The sequence below is a fragment of the Peromyscus maniculatus genome, chromosome 5, assembly GCF_049852395.1.
Source record: "Peromyscus maniculatus bairdii isolate BWxNUB_F1_BW_parent chromosome 5, HU_Pman_BW_mat_3.1, whole genome shotgun sequence".
Classification (NCBI taxonomy): Eukaryota; Metazoa; Chordata; class Mammalia; order Rodentia; family Cricetidae; genus Peromyscus; species Peromyscus maniculatus.
Genome location: NC_134856.1, coordinates 112,075,242 through 112,095,837, shown reverse-complemented (window position 1 = coordinate 112,095,837; position 20,596 = coordinate 112,075,242). Strand labels below are relative to the sequence as shown.

Genomic DNA, 20,596 nt, shown 5'->3' with positions numbered 1-20,596 from the left:
CTTCCTTCTGTGTGTTCAAAGCTGCTTTCCCTGACACTGGGCTTCCTTCTCTAAAGCTGTGGTTGCTTGTCTGCCTTGTGTCTGACTTCCACTCCAGCACAATGGCGTGGCTTTTTTCCTTCTCTCTTCCATTCTCCTCCTCCAGGCAGTTACTGAGATTTGTAGTTTTCCTGAACTGGGATAGTTCTTGAGTTTCAATAAGCAAGCAAGCCAAGTGTCTTCATTCTGTTAAGACCTGCTCAGAAACTCTTCTGAGGGGCACAATTGGAGTTCCAGGTTTCTTTTCCTGGACTATCTTATTCCACGCACCAGAGGCCACACAAACCTTGTCTCATCAGAAACACTGATGACCACAGAAAGTGGCTCAGCCACTTTGAAGGCCTGAGATCAGTGGCTTCCCGTCTTTCCCTCCAGGCACTCTGACAGCAATGTTAGATACTTCAAGTGTTATTCTGGGAACTTTCTCCAAAATTAACCAAATAATGGCTAGTTATATGTAGTCATACTACATATAACTAAAATCATGAAAACACAAGCTCCTTATTTGGTTGGAAAATAAAATGTATAATGCATCACGACTAAGCAGGTTTTCATGTGACCTGTGGTGGATGTACTCGTCAGAAATTACAACAGAAAACAGACAGCTCCACTCAGAGAGGAGCTATGTTCAACAGGTACTACAACTACAGAGCCTTCCCTTCTACCTGCAGCAGATCTCACAGCCACAGAAGTAAAGCAGTGTGTAGAGGCGCGAGCTGTACATCGGCAGCCTCAGCTGGCAGGGTCTGGGCAGTCCTCTGGCCTTGGCGTGGCACAAGCTTGGGCATCCTTCGGCCACTCTGATAATATAGTCACACAAGACTGGGGCAGGCCATGCGTCACATCAACATGCATTCACTCAAGAGCTTTGCTCAGAGAGAATGAAAGTATAGGTCTACATTGCAACTTGTGAATGTTTATCCTCCCAACCTAACCAGGATTTTCTCGGGAGCCTATGGCATACTAAATTTCCTAAACATGTTTCCCCAAAGCAGTTTATCCTCAGAGAATTCTCAGATCTCCTCATCAATACTTGATGCATGTTCAATGATGGGACCACATGCTCTCACTTGGCTTTTCTTGCAATTAAAAGCTGGTCTAAAGACTAAAGTCCTTGACGACAATAGCTTCAATGCTTTAAAACTCTTGAGGTATTTATTTTATTTTTTTCTTTCATTTTTCTTTATTAAGAAATTTTCTACTCACTCCACATACTATCCACAGATCCCCCTCCTCCTTCCTCCCACCCCCCAGCCCTCTTTCGTGCTGGCTCTTGAGGTATTTATTGAGATGACTCAAGAAGTGTCCACACTATAGAGCCCCATCTAGGGCTCCCTGGCAGCCATGCTTCTGGAAGTCCTGCCTACATGTTGTGGGACTAAAATTTCTTGATCTGGGGAAGAGACCACCTCCTTACTTCCTGTCCACCCCAGAGAAAGGCTGCCTAGAGTAAGCTAGGGCATTTCATAAACATGCCTGGTTTTGAAGTTCTCAGAAAATGCAGTCTTGCCTCTTTCTTCTCCCACCCTCCCTCTACCCTCAGGTAGGGCTCCTCTCCTAAGCAGAAGATCTGCTCAGCCCACTTATGTAACGCAGTACACAATCCCACCCCCTATTTCATTCTGCTCCATTTCCTTTCAAGGACCAGGGCCAACAGAACACAGAGCTATGGAAGACCACACACCAATAACTTCCCAGCCTCTTCTCCAGATTGGTGAGGCCATGGATTCTGGAGCTGAGCTTGGAATTTCAGAGAGAAGATGGCTAGACAAAGTCCCCAAACCTCAACGAAAAAAATCAAACTTGAAAACCCACAGGAGCACTTATTATCAAGCTGAGGTAATAATAGTATCCGATGACTGTGGCAGAATCTTCTGAGGATTCTGCAAGCACAGGGTGGCAAACTGTGGGTGTAAGATGATGATGATGGGGAAACAATGAAAACTAACCGAGGAGCACAGTGACTTCTGTCTCTCCCTTCATTTCCCTCTGCTCTGTGTAAAGGCAAAAGCTGTCCCTACAGACAAAACACACAGAATGCACCGGACATGGAGTGTGTTACGAATGGAGGCCCACAGCTGCCTAGAGCTCTGAGGTTTCATGCAAACAGCGTCTTCTTTATACCTGGGTTACAATCCCACCTGCTTTGCTTTCCAGTCCAGCCACAGTTTCTGTGTATAGAAGGGAGGGGATTTGGACAGAATGGCTGGAGTTGTCTCACATCTACCACTTCAAGACCTGGTATGTGGACGGAAGTTAAAAGATTAAGAGCAGTGTTCATATGGCAATGTATTCCATTATAAGAGTAGACAATAGCAAGGTGGGTGAGGGTGGGAAGGACGGCTATGCGATTTATTAAAATAAAGGAAACCTCAAGCCTCATCTTGTGATTTAAGAGGAAGTCAGCCATGACCACTTGGCACGTTAACTTGTCTACATTTTAAACACAAACTATCACTAACAGATTAAAAAAAATGGAATAACTATTTTCAAAGTAAATGCCTGACTTGAAAATAAAAAAGTGTTCTGTCATCCTCATTGAAACTAAGGCAGCAAACACCCATGGGAACAGTGGAGGAAGTGTGAGCTTCCGCCTGGGAAGATGGAGTGGGCGGGATCTGGGCAGCAGTCATCAGCTGTGGCAGTCAGGCTTCAGAACTACGTCTCGGCCTCCATTCTCCTCTATCTGCTTTAGACAGATTTGTACTGGCTAAAACCTGGACGCTCCAAAGGCTGAGGAAAGTAAATAACTACTACCTAGTCTTGCATCATATGACTTTCAATGAAAACAGCTTAAACCAGGATTCTTCCTTTCAGAACAAGCACCCCTCCCTTCCCAATACCCCACCCTAAAATAGAAAAAACATGTATCACAACCACACAGGCATTGTTTTCTAAAAAGAGGTGAACCTGGGCTGTGTCACAGCAGAAACAGAAATAGATTTTGTCCTGAGCAACAGCTCAAACCGTCCATCAGGGTAAAATTGAAGATGTTTTTGGAATTAGTGTGCAAGCAGACACGCCCTGTTTACCCTAAACCTAAAACAACAGCTCTCTACTGATGGTGTCCATTCAGACCAGGCCTGGGAGAATCCCAGGGATGGTTTGCCTTCCTTTGTCCTTTATCTAACACAAATGGTAGTAGAACTTTTGTGGAAAGCATCAGGAAATGAATTGAATTAACTTGAATTCGTTAGCATCCTACTAAGATAGAAATCATTTTGAAAGCAGCAATACGTCTTACTTATTTAGCTGTTTACCTATAGTTCCAGCGATGGAACCTAGATCTTCATGTGTGCTAGGCTACACTACCACCAAGACACCCTCACAGCCTGAATTTTACTTTATTTTATTTTTTGACACAGGGTCTCACTTTATAGCCTAAGCCAGGCTGGAATTCACTCTGTAGCCCAGGTTGGCCTTGAATTCAAAGCCATCTTCTTTCCTGAGTGCTGGGAGTATAGGTATGAACCATCATAAATTATGTTTTAAATATCCTTCATATTCAAAAGGAAATGGAACATCAGTTTAGTTTCTGGCATTTAGAAAAAAAGCCAAGCAAGCAATACAGCAGGAGTACAACAAGGCCGTCTTCTCCATCAAGCCACAGGGTGATCTCAAGTGGGTAAATTTAACTTGAGTACAAAAATAATCCAGCCAGTGATCATAGGAACATACCCGTGCCATAATATCACTGCTTTTACTAATGTCATATATACATCTACAGAGTATAAACATGCACACACGCACGCGCGCACACACGCGCACACACACACACACACACACACACACACACACACACGCACACACGCACACACGCACACATGCACGCATGCACAGTTCTTACCTCCACCATGGGCCTGGCACTGTCGTGCACAGAAAGAATGTGCGTCACCTTGTTCCTGCTCAATTGTTCTGCATCTCTTGCATCTGCCATCAAAGATGAGAGACAGACATTTTAATAGTCTCTGTGAGTTCACCACTCTTAAAGTCTACGCAGAAAACAGCACATGGCTTGCAGTTTTTTTCTTAATACTTCATAAGTGACCATATCCAGAATACTCTAGATTAACAAATTTAGGTCTACTGCTTTTATGTATTTTGCCTTAATTTACTTCTGACTGATAAAACTTTTGAGCCCAAGTACAATACTCAGATTAAAAAATATTATAATTGGGAAGCTGTTAAAAGAAGGAAATGCAAGACATTATAATATAGTACACTAGTATGTTTTTACATGAGACACATATAATAAGTATATTTTTTTTAAACATAGTAAAAATGTTTACTTAGGTTAAAAGTAAAATCCAAGGACCCATTTGCTATAGGAGACAGAAGAACACACTGGACAGTTCTTACCCTGACAGCAGTAAAGCCTGAGATAGGACTATGGTTTACAATATCTATATCCTCATCACAGCAAAAATAAACAAACAAACAAAAATCCAGAACACTTTCCAGAAACTCCACACAGAATTACCAACTGGCTATTAAGTCATCTTCATAAGGAACTGAGACACCTCGTACTTCCTGCTGTAGTGGGGAGACTAATTTGGGGGTACTCTGAGTTAGAAATCTTGGCTAATCTACAACAGTCCAGCAAGAAAGAAGAAGGGCCACTCTTCTGAGTCCTTGGCCTTGGCCAAGCTCTTCAAAGGGATACAAGAGAAAAAGAACCAAAAGTAGGTATTCGATGATGGTGGTCCTCAAGAGTGTCTAGTGACATGGGAAAATGCCCAGGGCCTGTTGGGTAAGGGGATAATGGAGGCACCAAATTTAAGTACACTAGAAACTCAGTTTGTACACCACAAACATGTACAACCAGCAATGCATATGGTGGGGCAAGCAGTAATCACACTGATTAAGATGTGGAACAATGAGAGTGTCTCTTCTCTATAGTACACGTGCATGCGCGTCTAAGGGTTGATCATGCACAATCTCTCTAGGCAGCACATCTGAAAGACTAGTTCCGGGTTCCAGTCTAGTTCCAGGTCTATAGTCAAACTAGGTCACTTACATTCCCAACAAGCCCTGGGATAGAGCAAAAACTAAGAAACAATTTTCTAAATATTCAGCAATGTCGGGAAAAAGGTCTTTAAATGTAATATTAAAATGTTTGTTTTTAATTTTAGGATTTTCTTCATTGATTCAACCACCCTGAGCTTCAAATTCCAGTGTGCAAAGCAGCTTTCTACTTCACCAGTGATCTCAACCACAGCCCAGCACCACTATCATAAGTTGGGTAACATAGCTTAGAATCACTCTGTCCTACAGAATCTAGTGTAGAATGCCTTCCAAAGACTCATGTGTTAATGGCTTGATCTCAGTTTAGTGCTACTGGAAGGTGGTGGGTCCTTCAAGGGGTGATTTTTAAGTCACACAGGCCATGGCCTTGAAGAAGATAAGAGGACACTAGTCTCTTCCTCTGTCTTTTTTACTTCCCGCTGCCATGAGGTGAAAAGCACCTTGCCTGCCCCCCCACACACACACACATTGCTAACATGACATGCTGCCACAGTTCCAAAAGCAATGGATCAACTGACTATGGACTGAACCTCCTCAGCATGAAGCAAAGTGAGCCTTCCCTTTTTTAAAATTGATTACTCGGGCTGTTTGTTACAGAAACAAACGGCTGTCCATCACAAGCAGGAGGAGGAACTGTGAAGAAGAGCTGGTTGAGTGGCCCAGAGGATAAAGGCCCTTGCTTGGAAGGCCTGGCAGCCTGAGTTTAATCCCTGGAACCTGTGTAAAGGTAAGAGAACACTGAACCTCAAAGTTGATCCCTACACCAGTGCCGTGGCATGAGTGTACACCTGTACACACACACACACACACACACACACACACACACACACACACACACACACCCTTCTCAAATATATTAATCCTAAGTAAGGTTAAAAACAAAAGGAATGGTTTGGGGAACCCCCAGTCACCCACCCACACATCAAGGTGGAGCTTCCACTTTCCTCCTGTACATGCAGCTTAGACGAGCAGATAAAGCTGTAGCCTGTGGGGCCCACAGACTGCGATGGAGCGGGTTCACGACACTGCTGTTTCTCAGGGATCCTCCGGAGTCCGGGTTCACCAGGATTTAAATTTTAAGAAACACTTACTGGCAGATATCATCTGCAGAAAGTAATCTGAATCTCCGACATCTGACGTATGCACATGCAGTATTTCAATGGTGTGCAGCCCACTGCCCACTCCTGTCCCGGGCTTCATCTCCCGTCTCTACTAACCCCTCCATTTTCATCTCCTTTCTCTATGAGAGGAGACACTTGGTTTTCTGAACACGAGGATCTCCCACTACAACAAGATTTCAATTTTAGCAATCACTGTTGGACTTCACACAAAGTTGCCTCCCTGTAGTCAGGAATGTATCCACAGGTTCAACCAAACTTGGACCAAAGATGTTTGAAAAACTTCCGTTTGGACTGAACATATACAGACACTTGTTCTCTTTTTTTAGACTTAAGTTTTTATTAGCATATATTAATTGTACATAATGGGTTTCATTTTGACATTTTCTTCTTTCTTTTTTTCTTTTTTTTTTCTGAGACAAAGTTTCTATGTGTATCTTTGACTGTCCTGGAACTTGCTTTGTAGACCAGAGAGATCCACCTGCCTCTGACTCCCAAGTGCTGGGATTAAAGGTGTGTGCCACCACCACCTAGCCTCATTTTGACATTTTCAAACGTCTACAATGTGTCTTTATCATAATCACCCTGTGACCCTCTCTTTTTTTTTTTTTTATTGTTCCCTGAACAATACAGGACAACTCTCTCACAACACTGTGCTGTGTTAGGTAACCATCTAGAGATGGTTTACGTATAGAGAAGACAGCAGGGCTCTTTTTTTTTTATTATTAGAAAAAGATGTAATTACAGTGGTCAAACAGTTGTTAGGCTAAAAGGCACAGACCCCAGCCACTGCAGGACCACAGACCCACACATGGTCCTCAGCAGCAGCCAGGGTCTGATTGTCACCATGGTCCCAGGTGACAGCAAAGGCCACCCAGATTGGCACAGCTGGCCCCTGAACCCCAACTCAGCCCCAGGCTGCGGCCCAGACCACTGGAATCAGCATGGTCCTCAACGGCAACAGGAGCCATGGACAACACAGACCCTGGCTGCTGTAGGATCAGGGACCCAGACGTGGCCCTCGGCAGCAGTGCGGCCCAGACATCACCACGGCTCTGGGTGGCAAGCAGACCTCGCCATCAGCCTACTCTTCACTGCCTTCCCTGTGGCCCCAGGTAGCACGCAGGCCTCTAACATCAGCCTGCCCCTCATCGTCTTTATTTCTTCCTTTCTGTCTGTCCCCACAGCACATGACCATTCCACTTCTCTTTCTCTCCCATTTCTCCACCACATATTTGCTCATCATAATGCGGCCCACTTGCCCGGTGCCACAAGGCACAGGCAGGGCCATGGATGTCTTCCCGCCAGGCAGGGCCTTGAGGGCCCCTGCTGGCTAGATTCCATTTTAGCAGAACTGTATCGGGTGGGGCGTAGATTTGACCTTGAAGCCCCTGGCTGGCCTGCGGCTGGCCATGCCCCATCTTGACAACTGGGGTTCTATGAGGGTCCTGCATCACTTGAAATAGAGGACTTGATTTTGGTTTTTGGTTTCTGTGAGGGGTCCTGGAGCCAGCCCCGGGAAGATACTGAAGGACAATTTACTTAATGGTCTATTTTAAACTGTTGTTTAGCTTTATTGTGTTGTAATACACAATGGTGTCTCAGCCTTGTGGCTATGGTCAAGTAAAAGTATGACTCACACACTATAAGACTCACCCTTTCAAGAGGATACATGTACGTCAGTGGTACATTTAGAGTTGTGCAACTATGACCATAATTTATTTTTTATTACCCATGACATACATTTTATTAACAGCTTGCCATTTTAAATTGTGGTTTGGTGATAAAACTGTAAATCTGTGCATTAAGAGGCCCACTCTACCACACATGACCCAATGGGCTGCTGGGTCCCTGGAGGCAGGGAAGCCAGGCTGGGCCAGTGCTGCTGCCTTCTGTCTGCTGCATCAGAGTGTCAGCATGGCTGCACTACTCTGGGATTACTCTCTCCCATGAAGCTCAGCCATGGACGCGAGCATGCCCAGCATCCTTCATCAGTTTTGTTGGATAACAGTGGACCTTTGGTACTTACTGACCTCAAATCACTGGGTAAATTTGTAAATGGAACCTCACAACCATAGTCACTGTGGCAGTGAGCTGTGCATGTGTGCAAGTAGCTCACTAGCCATAAAAGCCTGTAAGTTTGAAACCAGATCTTCCTGGGCTCCTTCCAAAAGGTATCACCTGGGTAGTGTCAGACATGTCACAAACCAGTCTGATATTCTCAACCCACTGAACTCTGGAGGGCCAGGGGCTCAGATTTTCAATCTGGGAGGAGAAGAAAGTTCTGGAAATGGATGATGGATGATAGTTAAACAACCATGTGAAAAAAAACTTAAGAGTTTTTGACCTGTATATGGAGATGGTCACAATGGTACATTTTGTGATAGATATGTATTTACCACCATAAAAAAAACCAAACAAACAAACACACAAAAACCAGAGCTATCACTCACCTTTGAAGTTGCCAATGTACAGGCCAGGCAGGATCTGGAAGAGAGACACAAGCATGACTGTCACGGGATGCCAGTAGACAGTGGTGCTGCCTAAACAGGTGAGGCTCTCACGGGTTTCCCAGCCAGGCCCAGGGCCCCTCACCTACCATACCCAATTCCCAGCACTTCCCTGAGCACAGCTACTGAGGAAATTTACTCAAAGGGTTAGACTGTAACCTTTCAACTCCCTCCAGCTCCCTGAGCTTAGGGCCAGGATGGCATGGTGCTCTGGGCATTCAGAGAGAACATCACCCTTCTCCTCACTACACTTCCCTCACTGCCTTGGCAAACACACCCTCAATGCCAAGATCTTTGTACACAGTGTCCACTGCCAAGTGCCACTAAGCACCACAGTGTTCTGTGACCCTATTCAGTGATGCTATGGCAGCCCTGACTCTCTGCTGGACTAGAAAATTCCCCATGCACCCATGAAAGACTTCAAAGGGGTAAGATGCTATATGGAGACGGTCTTTTTCACAAACACCTGATGATTTTCAAAGTACCAAGCACATCCTTCTCAGTCTTTTGCAAAGACAGTGAAATCCATTACATAAATGCTCTGGAAAATAAAATTATGTCCAGTGACCTCCTTGCCTATTTCCAGTTGCTCTTGGCTTGTTGGTTCTGCACATACATAGATAGTGTAGCCATACAGTCCTCCTGTCCCCTGCCTCCTCAGGGTCAGCCTCTCAAGGTCCCTATTTTTATGAAGCAGAGAACAGGTACTTGCTGTGGGGATAGTCTTTCTGTATGCTGTGAATATGTGTTGCTACAACTGGTTAATAAAGAAGCTGCTCTGGCCTATGGCAAGTCAGGTTATTGCCAGGCAGGAAATCCAAGAGAGAGAAGGAAGAAGAAAGGCAGAGGTGGGAGAGACACCAGCCCACCGCCAAAGGAGCAACATGCCAGCACATTGGTAATGCCACGGAACACATGGCAAAACATACATTAATACAAATGGGTTAATTTAAGATGATAGAGCTAGCTAGCAAGAAACTTAAGCCATTGGTCATACAGTTTGTAATTAACATAAGCCTCTGAGTGATTATTTTATAAGTGGCTGTGGGACCACAGGGCCGGGTGGGACTGGAGAAAACTTTTGACTATAGGGTACCATAGCATTCCTGTTGTAAAATAATATAATGGTGCATGTTCACCTCAGAGATGGACCAAGGTGAGGTTCCCTGGCAGCTTTTGGCTGCCTGGAGCCTTTCCATCTCCATCTCCCATCCCTCAGGGTCTCCCATCTTTATTGGGATGTGACAACAAATACTAAAGGCCACCTGCAGAACATGGCTTTTTTGACTGAGTTACACATCCTGTGATACTGGACCAAAAAATGGCCACAGTCCATCACAATTCAACCATACAGAAATGGAGATGTTTACAATCAACGCTGAGAAGAAAGTTATACATCTTCAGGATAAAGCAACCATCACAGGCCTAACTGTATAGTGTAGGAATAAGACACAGGTGAATGGTCCTTAAGCAACAAATGCTCTGAAAATACCAAGAATCTGTAAAACAGTAGGCTATGATTGCATTAGTGGACTCAGGCCACATGTCCTTGCAGCTGTATTAACAGGTACACCAAAGTCAGCATCTGGGAATTGGATGATACTGAGAAGGTACCCATCAGTATGGGGCTGAGGATTAAGACCTGGAGGAGCTTTCTGCCAGGGCACAAGATTTACATTTCTTGCTAAAAGCTTTGTGAAGTTAAACAGGCCATAAAGAGGCTGGTACAACAAATACAAATTTTGGATTTTGGAAATTTTGTTCAATTGCTGTAAAATCATTAGTTCATATGTATATATGTATGTATAGATAATACTAGAAGGACTGAGCAGGTCATATTTACATATTTAGGTGTGTGCGCACACACACACACACACACACACACACACACACACACACACACACACATGCAACAGTAACAACTAAAGAAAAGGAGGCCATGAATTTGAGGCAGAATAAGGGAGGGAGCATGTATTTGGAGAGAGGGAGGAAACAAAGGAGGGAATTGATATAATTATAGTTTAACGTTTAAAATGTTGAAAAAAACTATCAACCTTAAAAAAAAAATAAGAATAGTGAATCTAAAAAAAAATTCAAGGTTGATTTACTCTATGGATGTTGAATCCGATACCAAGGGCTGACTACGTGTTTCCTAAATCTGATTGTTTCTGCCACAGGTAGACAAGTAAATGCGTCTTCAGTGAATAAACACATCAACAGGGTGGGGAGAAGCAAACAAGGAAAGGGGGGCATGAAAGTCACAGCTGGCAAAGCCTAAAGCGGGCTCAGCCAAGGATCAAGGGCTGTCCCTGTGCCCTGGGCGTCCCCCATGCCGGGGACAGTGACAGGCCATCTGCAGCACTAGGCCAGCCTGGAATAGAGCAGGGGCCCAGAGGAGGGGTAGAGCAGAGTATCAGAAAGAGTGGATAAAGATGCTGTTTGCTGAACAATGGAAGATGAGGATTTTACAGGCATTTCTAAACTGTAAGGAAAGAACAGAATGCGTCAGTCATTGTTGAACTTGGTTTTCTAGACAGGACAGTGAGCTAGACTTTGGTGAGCTGCACTACAGAGTCCCCACCCGTTTCTGTAGCTTGATTCTGGCTCTCTTCCACATACAATTGCAAAACAAAAGCAAGGAAGGCTGGTTCCCGACACATTGAAAAGTACTCGGGCAGACTTCCCAAGCGGTCAGCTTTTTAATTTAAACATGGCTCTCGGTAAGTCTGACTCACCTACTTGGCTGATACTGTTAGGGTCGGTAACCCTTGGGCACAGAGAAAGAGGGGGAGAAGTCAATCAACAGGAATGACTTTCCAGCAGAAAGATGGCTTGTAGAGGAGCCCGCAGAGCACAGGACAACACAGGAGGCCAGTGCGAACACCAACAGGGAGTAAGGACAGACATTACCCGGTCGGCAGCAAAGACAGGTCGGAAAAAAGTCTATCACGTGACCTGGATGTTTTACTTCTCTAGAAGAGTAAGTACAGCCTTGGTCCTGATCATCTTTGTCCTTTGGTCATCATCATCTGTCATCATCACCTGATCATCATCAGTCTTTGGCTGCTGGGTAGCCTTCCCCTATCATCTGCCCAGGGGGTCCTCCCAGAGAGGTCTCTTCTGGTCACAAACTCCTTAGCACATGCTCTCCTTTTGTCTATTCTGTTTTCTTTACCGCAGCTATCAGTACCCAGAGCTTTTCTTTCTTTACTTTTGGACTGATCTTGAAGAACCAGGCAGGAGTCTGTTCCATTTCTGCTGCTACAGCAGAGCACCAAAGACTGAGCAGTTTACAGAGGGAAGAGGTTTATTCTGCCTCGGTGTTCTGGAATCCCAGAGCATGGCCCCAGCACCTTGTCCAGCGTCAGGGCTTGTGGTGGGAAGGCAAGCTGGTGCATGTGGAAGAGAGACTGAATTACATCAGCTAAGCCACTCCTGGGAAGAAAGCCCAATCCACTGATAAGAGGGCTGCCTTGTGTCTCAGACGCCTCCTAAAGGACCCACCACCTCTCTGCACTGACATATTGAGGACCAGGGTTTAACATACACTTTTGTAGCCACAAACCATGTTCAAACCAAAGCAGGGCATACCCCTTTCCACCATGTGGACTTTAATAGGGAATGGGTAAGACAACAATACGAACCACAGAGGAACTGACTCTCTGGAAGCCCCTGGTCAGAAAGATGTTTGTCTGTCACCAGACAACATACAATGTAACAAAAGCAGAACCCTAAATGGCAGAAGCACTTTGGGATCACATGATCCCAGGGGTCCAAAGCTCCTCTTGATCAGTATCTTTACACCCATACATTACTCAGCTCTAACATCAGCCTCACAAAAGTGCAAAAATCTCAAATACTTTGCCTCAAAACATACTTATATGCAAATGAATTCTGCTTCGGAGGCAGGAACTGCTTGGAATTTATATTTAAACATTTCTTAGAATTTTAGGATGCCACAAAATCTGAGAACCCCATCCGAAAAGATGTAAGAGAGAAACTCCTGATCAAGCAGCTGGCACAAAGCAGAATTTCGAGTGGGCGTGGTATCTGGATTCTTCCAAGATCAAAGGACTTCTGGGTTCCAAACCCAAGGACATTTGAAAAACTGGTGGATTCCATGAACAGTGAAATATCACAGACATCTCAATGTCCTTTGGCCATGGATTTATGCAGTAATAAAAAGACATATCTAACTGTGGCCTGTGTATTCTTACAACACTGCCTTAAGCATCTGTTCTGTGAAATGTGAAATAAAAATGTAATGCTAAAGCAGAAAAGAGTAGGCATCGTAGTACATGCCTCTGGTCCCAGCTACCTGGGAGGCTAGGGCAGGAGGATCACAAGTTCAAGGCCAGCCTGGACCATGACAGCAAGGACCTGAATCAAAAAAAAAAAAAAAAAGGTTGGAGATGAAGCTCAGTGGTAGAGCACTTGCCTAGGATATGTGAGGACCTAAGTTCAATCCTTTTGACATTTAAAAAGGCTGGGTGGCAGTGGTGCACACCTTTAATCCCAGCATTCGGGAGGCAGAGCCAGGCAGATCTCTGTGAGTTCAAGGCCAGCCTGGTCTACAGAGCAAGATCCAGGATAGGCACCAAAACTACACTGAGAAACCCTGTCTCGGAAAAACCAATATAAAAAAGATTTGAAAAAAAATGAGTAAAGACAAGATTCGGGGGGTATAGGAGAACACTACTGTTACAGTGCTATATCCAACCACTAGCCCCAAACATGTTTACTTTCTAAACTGGTGTCCTCCAGGACTAGAACCAATGCCTAGGGGAGTGTCTTCCTGTTTCAGGACTTTTTACCCCACTACAGGCACCAGCACTTAGCCCTGCCAGCAACAGGTGTGGAGCAGTACAACTTAAACTGTGAATGGATGGATGCATGAATAACAAACATAGCCAAGGTACCTGGGGATGATGGAAACACTGTAACAGGACAAAGATGTGTGACTTCCAGCCCCTTCTTACATCGAAACAGTACTTCCCGCAGGGTTAAGTCCACTCCTGATAACTACCCAGTCCCCGATCAAATGAGAGTCAGAGGATTCTAAGACAAAGAACACTAGGCCAGAGGTTGGCAACTGGAAACAAGTTTGCCCCCAGGAGAAACATCAGGGACTGGAGATTTGGGCCTGTCCCAGTGTAGGGGAGGATGCGAATGCCATCCACTGGGTAGAGGCCTGGAAAGCCATTTGGCTCACTATGAGTCACAGAGGCTTGCATGGCAAACACATAAAAGTCCAGTGCAAACTGGGCAGTTGCTGAGGAAGTCTTCCCTACACTGGGGGCACGTATCTCCTTGGAACGGTAATCCTTCCTTCACTCCTTCGTCTTCTCACAGAGAAAGAGTCATCTAAAACAGATGTCAGTCATACCCAAGCCCGACGCATCCCTGTACTCATCAGTGGACAAATCCAAGAACACTAATCAATCACAGAGCTCATGTACACCTTCACAGTTTGTAAAAATGCCCCCCCCCCCCAAATTCTCTGTTGCTTCTCCCAAGAGTGTGAGTGGTAACTGGAGAGGCACTGTTCTACCCATTTTAGAGAAAACAGAGACTGGATTACGCCAACCACTGAAGGCCTTTTAGTTTTAAGTATCTATAAATCCAGGGAGAGAAAAATCAGGCTTTTTGACATCCCTGCTCTCTTAGCAACCGAGGGCTTCTCATGCAAAATACCAACGGACGCCATAGCAGGGTTCCCACGAAATGCCAGGACAATATCCTTGCCCAGCAGGCAAGGCACAGGAGGAGGAAGAGGCCACCAGACCAGTCAGGTGAATGCTCATGAACTAAACAATACTGGCAGTCACTGGAGGACAGACGTCAGAGGCAGAAGGTCCTCCTTTCCTGACCTACAATGGCACAGCTTCTGCCCACCTGTCATTATCATAGGCTGATCAAGGTAAAGGACACACAGAAGCATGTGGGGGCAGTGCTCTGTGATATCATGCCTAATAAAGACAGTGTTGTTGTGGCTTTGTTTTTAATGATGTATTGCAGTATTTAAGACTAGTATGAGACAGTGAAGACAGAGGTCTCCCTCTAAAAAAATGTGTTGGTCCAAACTCTTGAGAAAACTTTGGGTCAACTGGCTTTCAGAGACTGCACACAAAAAAGACATGGACATACAATGGTGTGCTGATGAGCAGAAACATTTACTAGGCTGGCCCCTCAGTCATACCATGAGGCTCTCTGCTTTGTGGTTGTGAGCCAGACCAACTGGCTCTGAGTCGAGGCTCTGCCACTCATCAGGTGGGTAACTCGACCAGCTCCTTGTGTGTACATGTATTTGTGTGCATGAACATATATATGCATATGTGTATGGGGGTATGTGAACATGTGTGGATATGCAGGGCAGAAGTGGCTAATTTTAATTTAATCATGAATTACTCTACACCTATTTTTTTGAGACAGGATCTCAATTTAGCTAGATTGTCTGACCAGCAAGCCCCAGGGATCCTTCCACCTCTCCAGGGCTGGGGTTCTAAGCACATGCGACCACGCCTGGCTTTTGGTACAGGTGCTGAGAATCAATCTCGGATCCTCAGGCCTGTGTAGTAAGAGCCTTTTTTACCAACTCCTGCCCCTGCTTCCTTAAGTTTCGTGTGCCTCGTGGGAAAAACAGGCATGGGATAAACAGCACTTCTTCACGGAGCTGGTGAAGAACAAGCAAGTTACTCCAGGGCAGCAAAGTACTACTAAAGAGCCCAGGCACCACAGACTCACTGGCGACTGCAATGCTGGCCAGCTCAGAACGTCGACTCGGGACTTACACAAAGACAGTGGGAGCTGCCTGCCTCTAACGCCTCCTTTGTCGATGTCAAACATGAAGGAAGAGAGTGACTTTGTTGTACAATGAATCCTAATCTCTGGTGGTCTGTTCTGGTTATTTTTACATATGCTTAGGATCTACTTGAGACAAACTGGCAGCCCTGGTCAAAAGAAAGAGATCTACTCTCCTCTTATCAATGGGAACTGGGATCCAAATCCAGTTCCACCACCTCTTGCATCAGGATGTAGTTGTCTTATCTAGACTCCTCAAATCTCCTTTCCCAATCTGCACAAAGAGGAAAACGGCTTCCTCAGAGCCGTGTTACAAGCTCAAAAAAGAATGGACCACTGCTTGCTCTCTGTTGCTATTTTTTCTCATCTTTAACTGGACAGAATACATAGGCCATTTCCCTTTTGTCCTCTGAATAACAGATAGGAAACTGGGATAAAGATCTACCATGAGGCCTAAACACTGCTAGTCCCTCACAGAGTCAGAGTGGAGCAGACACTGCTTAGTCTGTAATTCTTTGCCAAAGACGACCAATTTGTATAGGATGAGAAATTCCGCCCCAAGAACCTCAAATAAACACCTTCTAAGTGACACTTTTAAATTCTAAGGCATCACCCATTTTATTTATATTCTTATAATCACATCTCCAACATTAGCACCTTCTGCTGAATCTGTAAACAAACTGTTCTTTTCTTCTTTCCCCTGCTAGGGAAAAAAAGGGAACCCCATTTAAAGTTACACAGCAGTACACAGAAGAACTCTGGTTAAAGCTCTTGGTCACCTGCATCCAACAACTTACTTCATCACTGCCTTGACTTGTAATTCAGGTAATTCCCTCTGACTTCAGATTGAGCATGTTTACTCTAGTAGGGATCCACCTTTTAAAATGATATCTACTTTCCCCACACTCTGGAAATTATCTTTAGGGCCTTTAGTCTTGCACCTTGTAAGGCAGCCCACCACCACCACACACGCACAGACAGGTACAGAGACACAGTAATCTGTGTTGTGCAGTGGCCATCAGCCAGTGGTTCCTGAGCATTTAAAATGTATCAAGTACCTAATGAGAATTTAAGACTGCAGAAAGAAATACTGCATGAATAATTTTACTTATTGGTTACATGTTAAAATGCTTTAAATAAACTCAGTTTAATAAATATTTGTAAGATGATCATTTGTTCTAAATTTCAAAGAAATGTTACCAGAAAATTTTAAATGATGGGGTTCATGTCATATTTCTACCAGACCAGCAGTGGCCTACTGAGAAGGTCTGTGAAGGACTTCTCTGTCATCTGCACTGGCTTCCTCCCTCTGTCCCCAAAAGGACTACACCTGGCCCATATTCAGTACACAGTATGTGTTGAACCACTGAAGCATATAAATCTCTCTGTACCTATAGTTTTTCATTTCTTCACTGGAAATTGTTTCTGCACAAGATAGTTATGATAATAAAATAGCCAAGAAATCTATTACTTTGAAAGGTAAATAGCACAATGTGGATATGAATACTACCACTTTTGCTATGAAGTGTGAAATTAATATTCCTTGGGCAATCATTGCATACCTAAATCTACTCTTTCAATTATAATATAAAATACCTGAAACCAAGTGCAGAAAGGGCAGTGACCACTGGAACAAACTAGAAATACCAAAGCAAAGTGGAGGCACAGCCACAGTCAGTGGGAAAGCAAACCGAGCCTCCAAACCCAGGCTAATGTCTCCACTAGTCATAGAGCTGACGGATGCCCGCGCTAATGGGAACATAATAATGCAAGCACGCATTCAAGAGAGGGAGTTTCTGATCATTGGCAAAAAAAGAAATTTTCAGTGACTTAAATTCTAGTCACCAAAATACCTCAGTGAGATACTGGTTCACAGCATGCAGAAGCGTGGAGACTGTGGAAAGAGTTAAGGAGCACTAGTCCCCTACCTTCAATGGCTGCCTCAACATTCATTCTCATGGAAATAACTAAACCACTGCGGTGCCCTCACCCCAAAGCAGTAACCAATGTGAAAGGGTGAAGCAGAGGGAAGAAAACAGAGAAAGCAAGCCACACCATTATAGCCCATAAACATGGCAGAGAAGGTATACGGAGATGAGGTAGGGGCTGGGGGTGGGGCACAAGGCCAGAAGCTCACCAAACCCAAGAATATTTAAAAATACGTGTACAGAAGTACTTGTCTTAGTCCCAGGTATCTACACACATAGTAAGATTTCCCTTTAAACCAGCAAGTTCCTTAATCTTGAGGCTGACACAAATAGGAACCCCCCCCCCACCACCAGAGGACTGTCTATCACCATCCTCAGCCTAGAGGGTGGGGGTGAAGAAACTGGCCCAGAAGGTTTGCACCACCACAGGGTCAAGGAAAGATTTTCCAAATGGCCTAGTGCGCACAACAGCCAGCCAACAGGTAGCCCTGCGGAAGCCCCATAACCCAGGGTCAACCAGCTCCAGACACCAAAAGCCGGGTCAGTGCTAGGGTTTCCGTGAACTTCCCCACCAGAGCGGCTTATCTGTGCACGCGCACACAAATCTGGGGAAGAGAAGAGGAAATTACAGAAACCGCCCATCTGGCCCGGCTTCACCAATGCTGTGGGTGGCAGGCGTCAAGGGGCCCGGTCTCAAGGGAGGGGGGACAGACCACATCCAGCCCAGGTCCTGGCTCTCAAAGGGCAGACTGTGCGGACCGAGGCCCGGCGGCGGAAGCCGCAGAGGGAAGGGGCGGCCGGCCGGGCCCGGACGTTACCTGGCTCATCCCACTCCCCATGGCCGTGCCGCGCTCTCCGCTCCGTGCTCGCGGGAGGAGCCGGCGCGTGCATGGGCGAGCGGGCGGGGCGGCGGGAGGCGGCGCCAGGGCGGCGCTCGCCGCGCGCTCCGCCGGAGACACGGCATGGCCGGCCCGGGCTCGGCGCGCGTCGGGGACAGCGGCCCTAGCCCCCGCGGCCGGACGCCCGGCGCGCACGCGCACCTGAGCCCGCAGTTCAGTTCGCGCAAGCGCGCCGCGGGTGGAGGCGGGCGCCGCGGTAGGGGGGTACCCAAGTCCCCAAAGGCGTTTTCCCCTGGGGCTCCCTGATGCCAATTACCGGCAGTGTCTAGGGCCCTGACTCCCTGGGTGAATCAGGTGCTAAACAGAGTCTGGGCTCGGGGCTCCCCTGTCTGGGTTTTCTGAGCCAACAGTTTTAGGCGGCGGGGGATTCCTGTGGCCCTGCCCCACCCAACCCAGACCGAGAAGGAGCACGCTCTGGGAAAGGTGGGCTAGGTGACTCACCTCTGCAGAGATATGACCCTGGCCGGTCTAGGAGAGGAAGGCTGCTGGAGGCTGTAAATGGTCCAGGGTCTCCCCTTCAGGGAAATGTGTTGAGATGACTGCTCCCAGAAAGCCTCCCACCCCACCTACCTGTTTTGCGATTTTGTCTAGAGTAGGTTGCGTTCCAGCATGTACTAAAATTATTTGAGGTCCATCAATCATCCATCCTAAATTTTAAATTTCCTCTTAACAGGCGCAAAAATCCTTCAGTTAGAGCAGTGGTTCTCAACCTGGCGGTCGAACGACCCTTTCACAGGGGTTGCCTAGGACCATCAGAAAACACAGATGTTTACATTCGGATTCATAATTAGCAAGATTACAGTTATGAAGTAGCAAAGAAAATGATTTTATGATGGGGGTTTCACCACAACATGAGGAACTGTATTAAAGGGTTACAGCATTAGGGAGATTGAGAACCACTGAGCTAGAGGTTTCTCGTTTTCATATTGTGTTCTTGACGATGCTCTGCACTCCATAGATACTTAGAAAGTACTTGTTGAATGAAGACATGCCATGCTTCAAGCTGATGTGACAGGTCCGATTCTGCTGGCCCTGTATCATTTACCCCTCTGTCCACATGGGATCAGCCTCAGAGGCTGCACTGCTCTTTCTTCGGCTTCCTAGCTTGATCTTGCCCAGGGTCCTGTGCTGCTGACATCTCAATCCCCAAGTCTTTGCATAGCTTCTTTTGAGGTCTCGGAACAAAGGTCTTCTTAGAGACTCTTCTTTCGATTAAACCACCAAATTTATATGGGATACTTCAGGTAGATATAAAATGACTGCATCTTATTTTTTTCGTAGCACTATGATCAGAAATTACTAATTGCTTAATATTGACCTATCTCATAAGATAGCAACCTCCTGAAAAGGGCCTTTCTATCTTATTCACTAATTTGCCATATGGCCCGGGATAGCAAGTAGCACAAAATAAACATTTGTTAAATCAATTAATGGACTCTTGGCTGAGAAACCAGTAGGGAGGTTCTAAAAACAAACAAACAAAAACCAGGAAAAAGGAAATGCTGTTGAGTTGACCCAGCTGGTAAAGGTTCTTGCTACCAAGCCAGACGATCTGAGTTCAGTCGTTGGAAACCACATGGTGGAAAGAGAGAACCAAGTTCTGTGAGTTGTCCCTGACCACACCTGTGAGTGTACACACACACACACACACACACACACACTAGGCAAACATATGCAAAAATATTTTAAGAGTTTCTAGAGAGTGCTAAAAACTCGTGGGAAGAGCTCGTTGGCTCAGTCTTGTGGCATTTTTCTTCTTGTACACTCTCATCCCGGGCAATAAGAGGCATTGCCTCCCTTAATGTGCACTCGCTCTGTGGCTGCCTACAGGGTGAGACTGTGGCCTGCTTCTGCTCCTTGTTATGGGACTGTCCCTGTCCTGTCCCCCTCATGTCTTCTTCCTCCTGGTCCTGGGGGCAGCCTGCCCTCTTTCCCTCTGCACCATGCCACCATTATGCCGTCAGGGTCAGCATAGGCAATGGACTCCACTAGGGGAATCACATGACCACCCTCTATCCCCAACCCTTAGGAATACCTTGGGCAAGATGATGCACTTTCTCAGCATTTTCCTCCTTAGAATGGGTCCACTAGAATGAGTTTATGAAGACAACCAGACAATTGCTTACTCTCCTTCACTCTCTGCCGGTCATTGTTTCCAGTAGAAACTAATTCTCAAAGCACAATTAGTTCGTAAGTTGGTACACACGCATAAGTGACAAACACAAAACGTGTATTTTTTCTTCTGCCATCCACTTGGAATACTTCCTAGTGTGCCT

General features: G+C 45.7%; 1 protein-coding gene and 1 long non-coding RNA gene across 4 annotated transcripts in view; one reads left to right on the top strand and one right to left on the bottom strand.

Moving 5' to 3' along the window:
- Positions 1 to 18,398, bottom strand: part of Dusp22 (dual specificity phosphatase 22) — a 58,446-nt gene extending 40,048 nt beyond the window's left edge. For 2 of the 3 annotated variants that reach the window (XM_006972288.3, XM_006972289.4), the window contains exons 1-3: positions 18,240 to 18,398; positions 8,636 to 8,669; positions 3,887 to 3,969 (exon numbers count right to left, since the gene is read on the bottom strand). In XM_006972288.3, coding sequence (XP_006972350.1) covers positions 3,887 to 3,969; positions 8,636 to 8,669; positions 18,240 to 18,260 — 138 coding nt within the window. In that variant the 5' untranslated portion in view covers positions 18,261 to 18,398. Of the gene's footprint in view, positions 1 to 3,886; positions 3,970 to 8,635; positions 8,670 to 18,134; positions 18,159 to 18,239 lie in introns of those variants that run through there. The other variant, XM_076573119.1, reaches the window with a different exon arrangement.
- Positions 1,126 to 12,884, top strand: LOC121829568 (uncharacterized). Its single transcript, XR_013051541.1, has 3 exons — positions 1,126 to 2,280; positions 5,172 to 5,791; positions 12,637 to 12,884. It is a non-coding gene; the product is annotated as an uncharacterized LOC121829568 (long non-coding RNA).
- Positions 18,399 to 20,596: the final 2,198 nt, after the last annotated feature.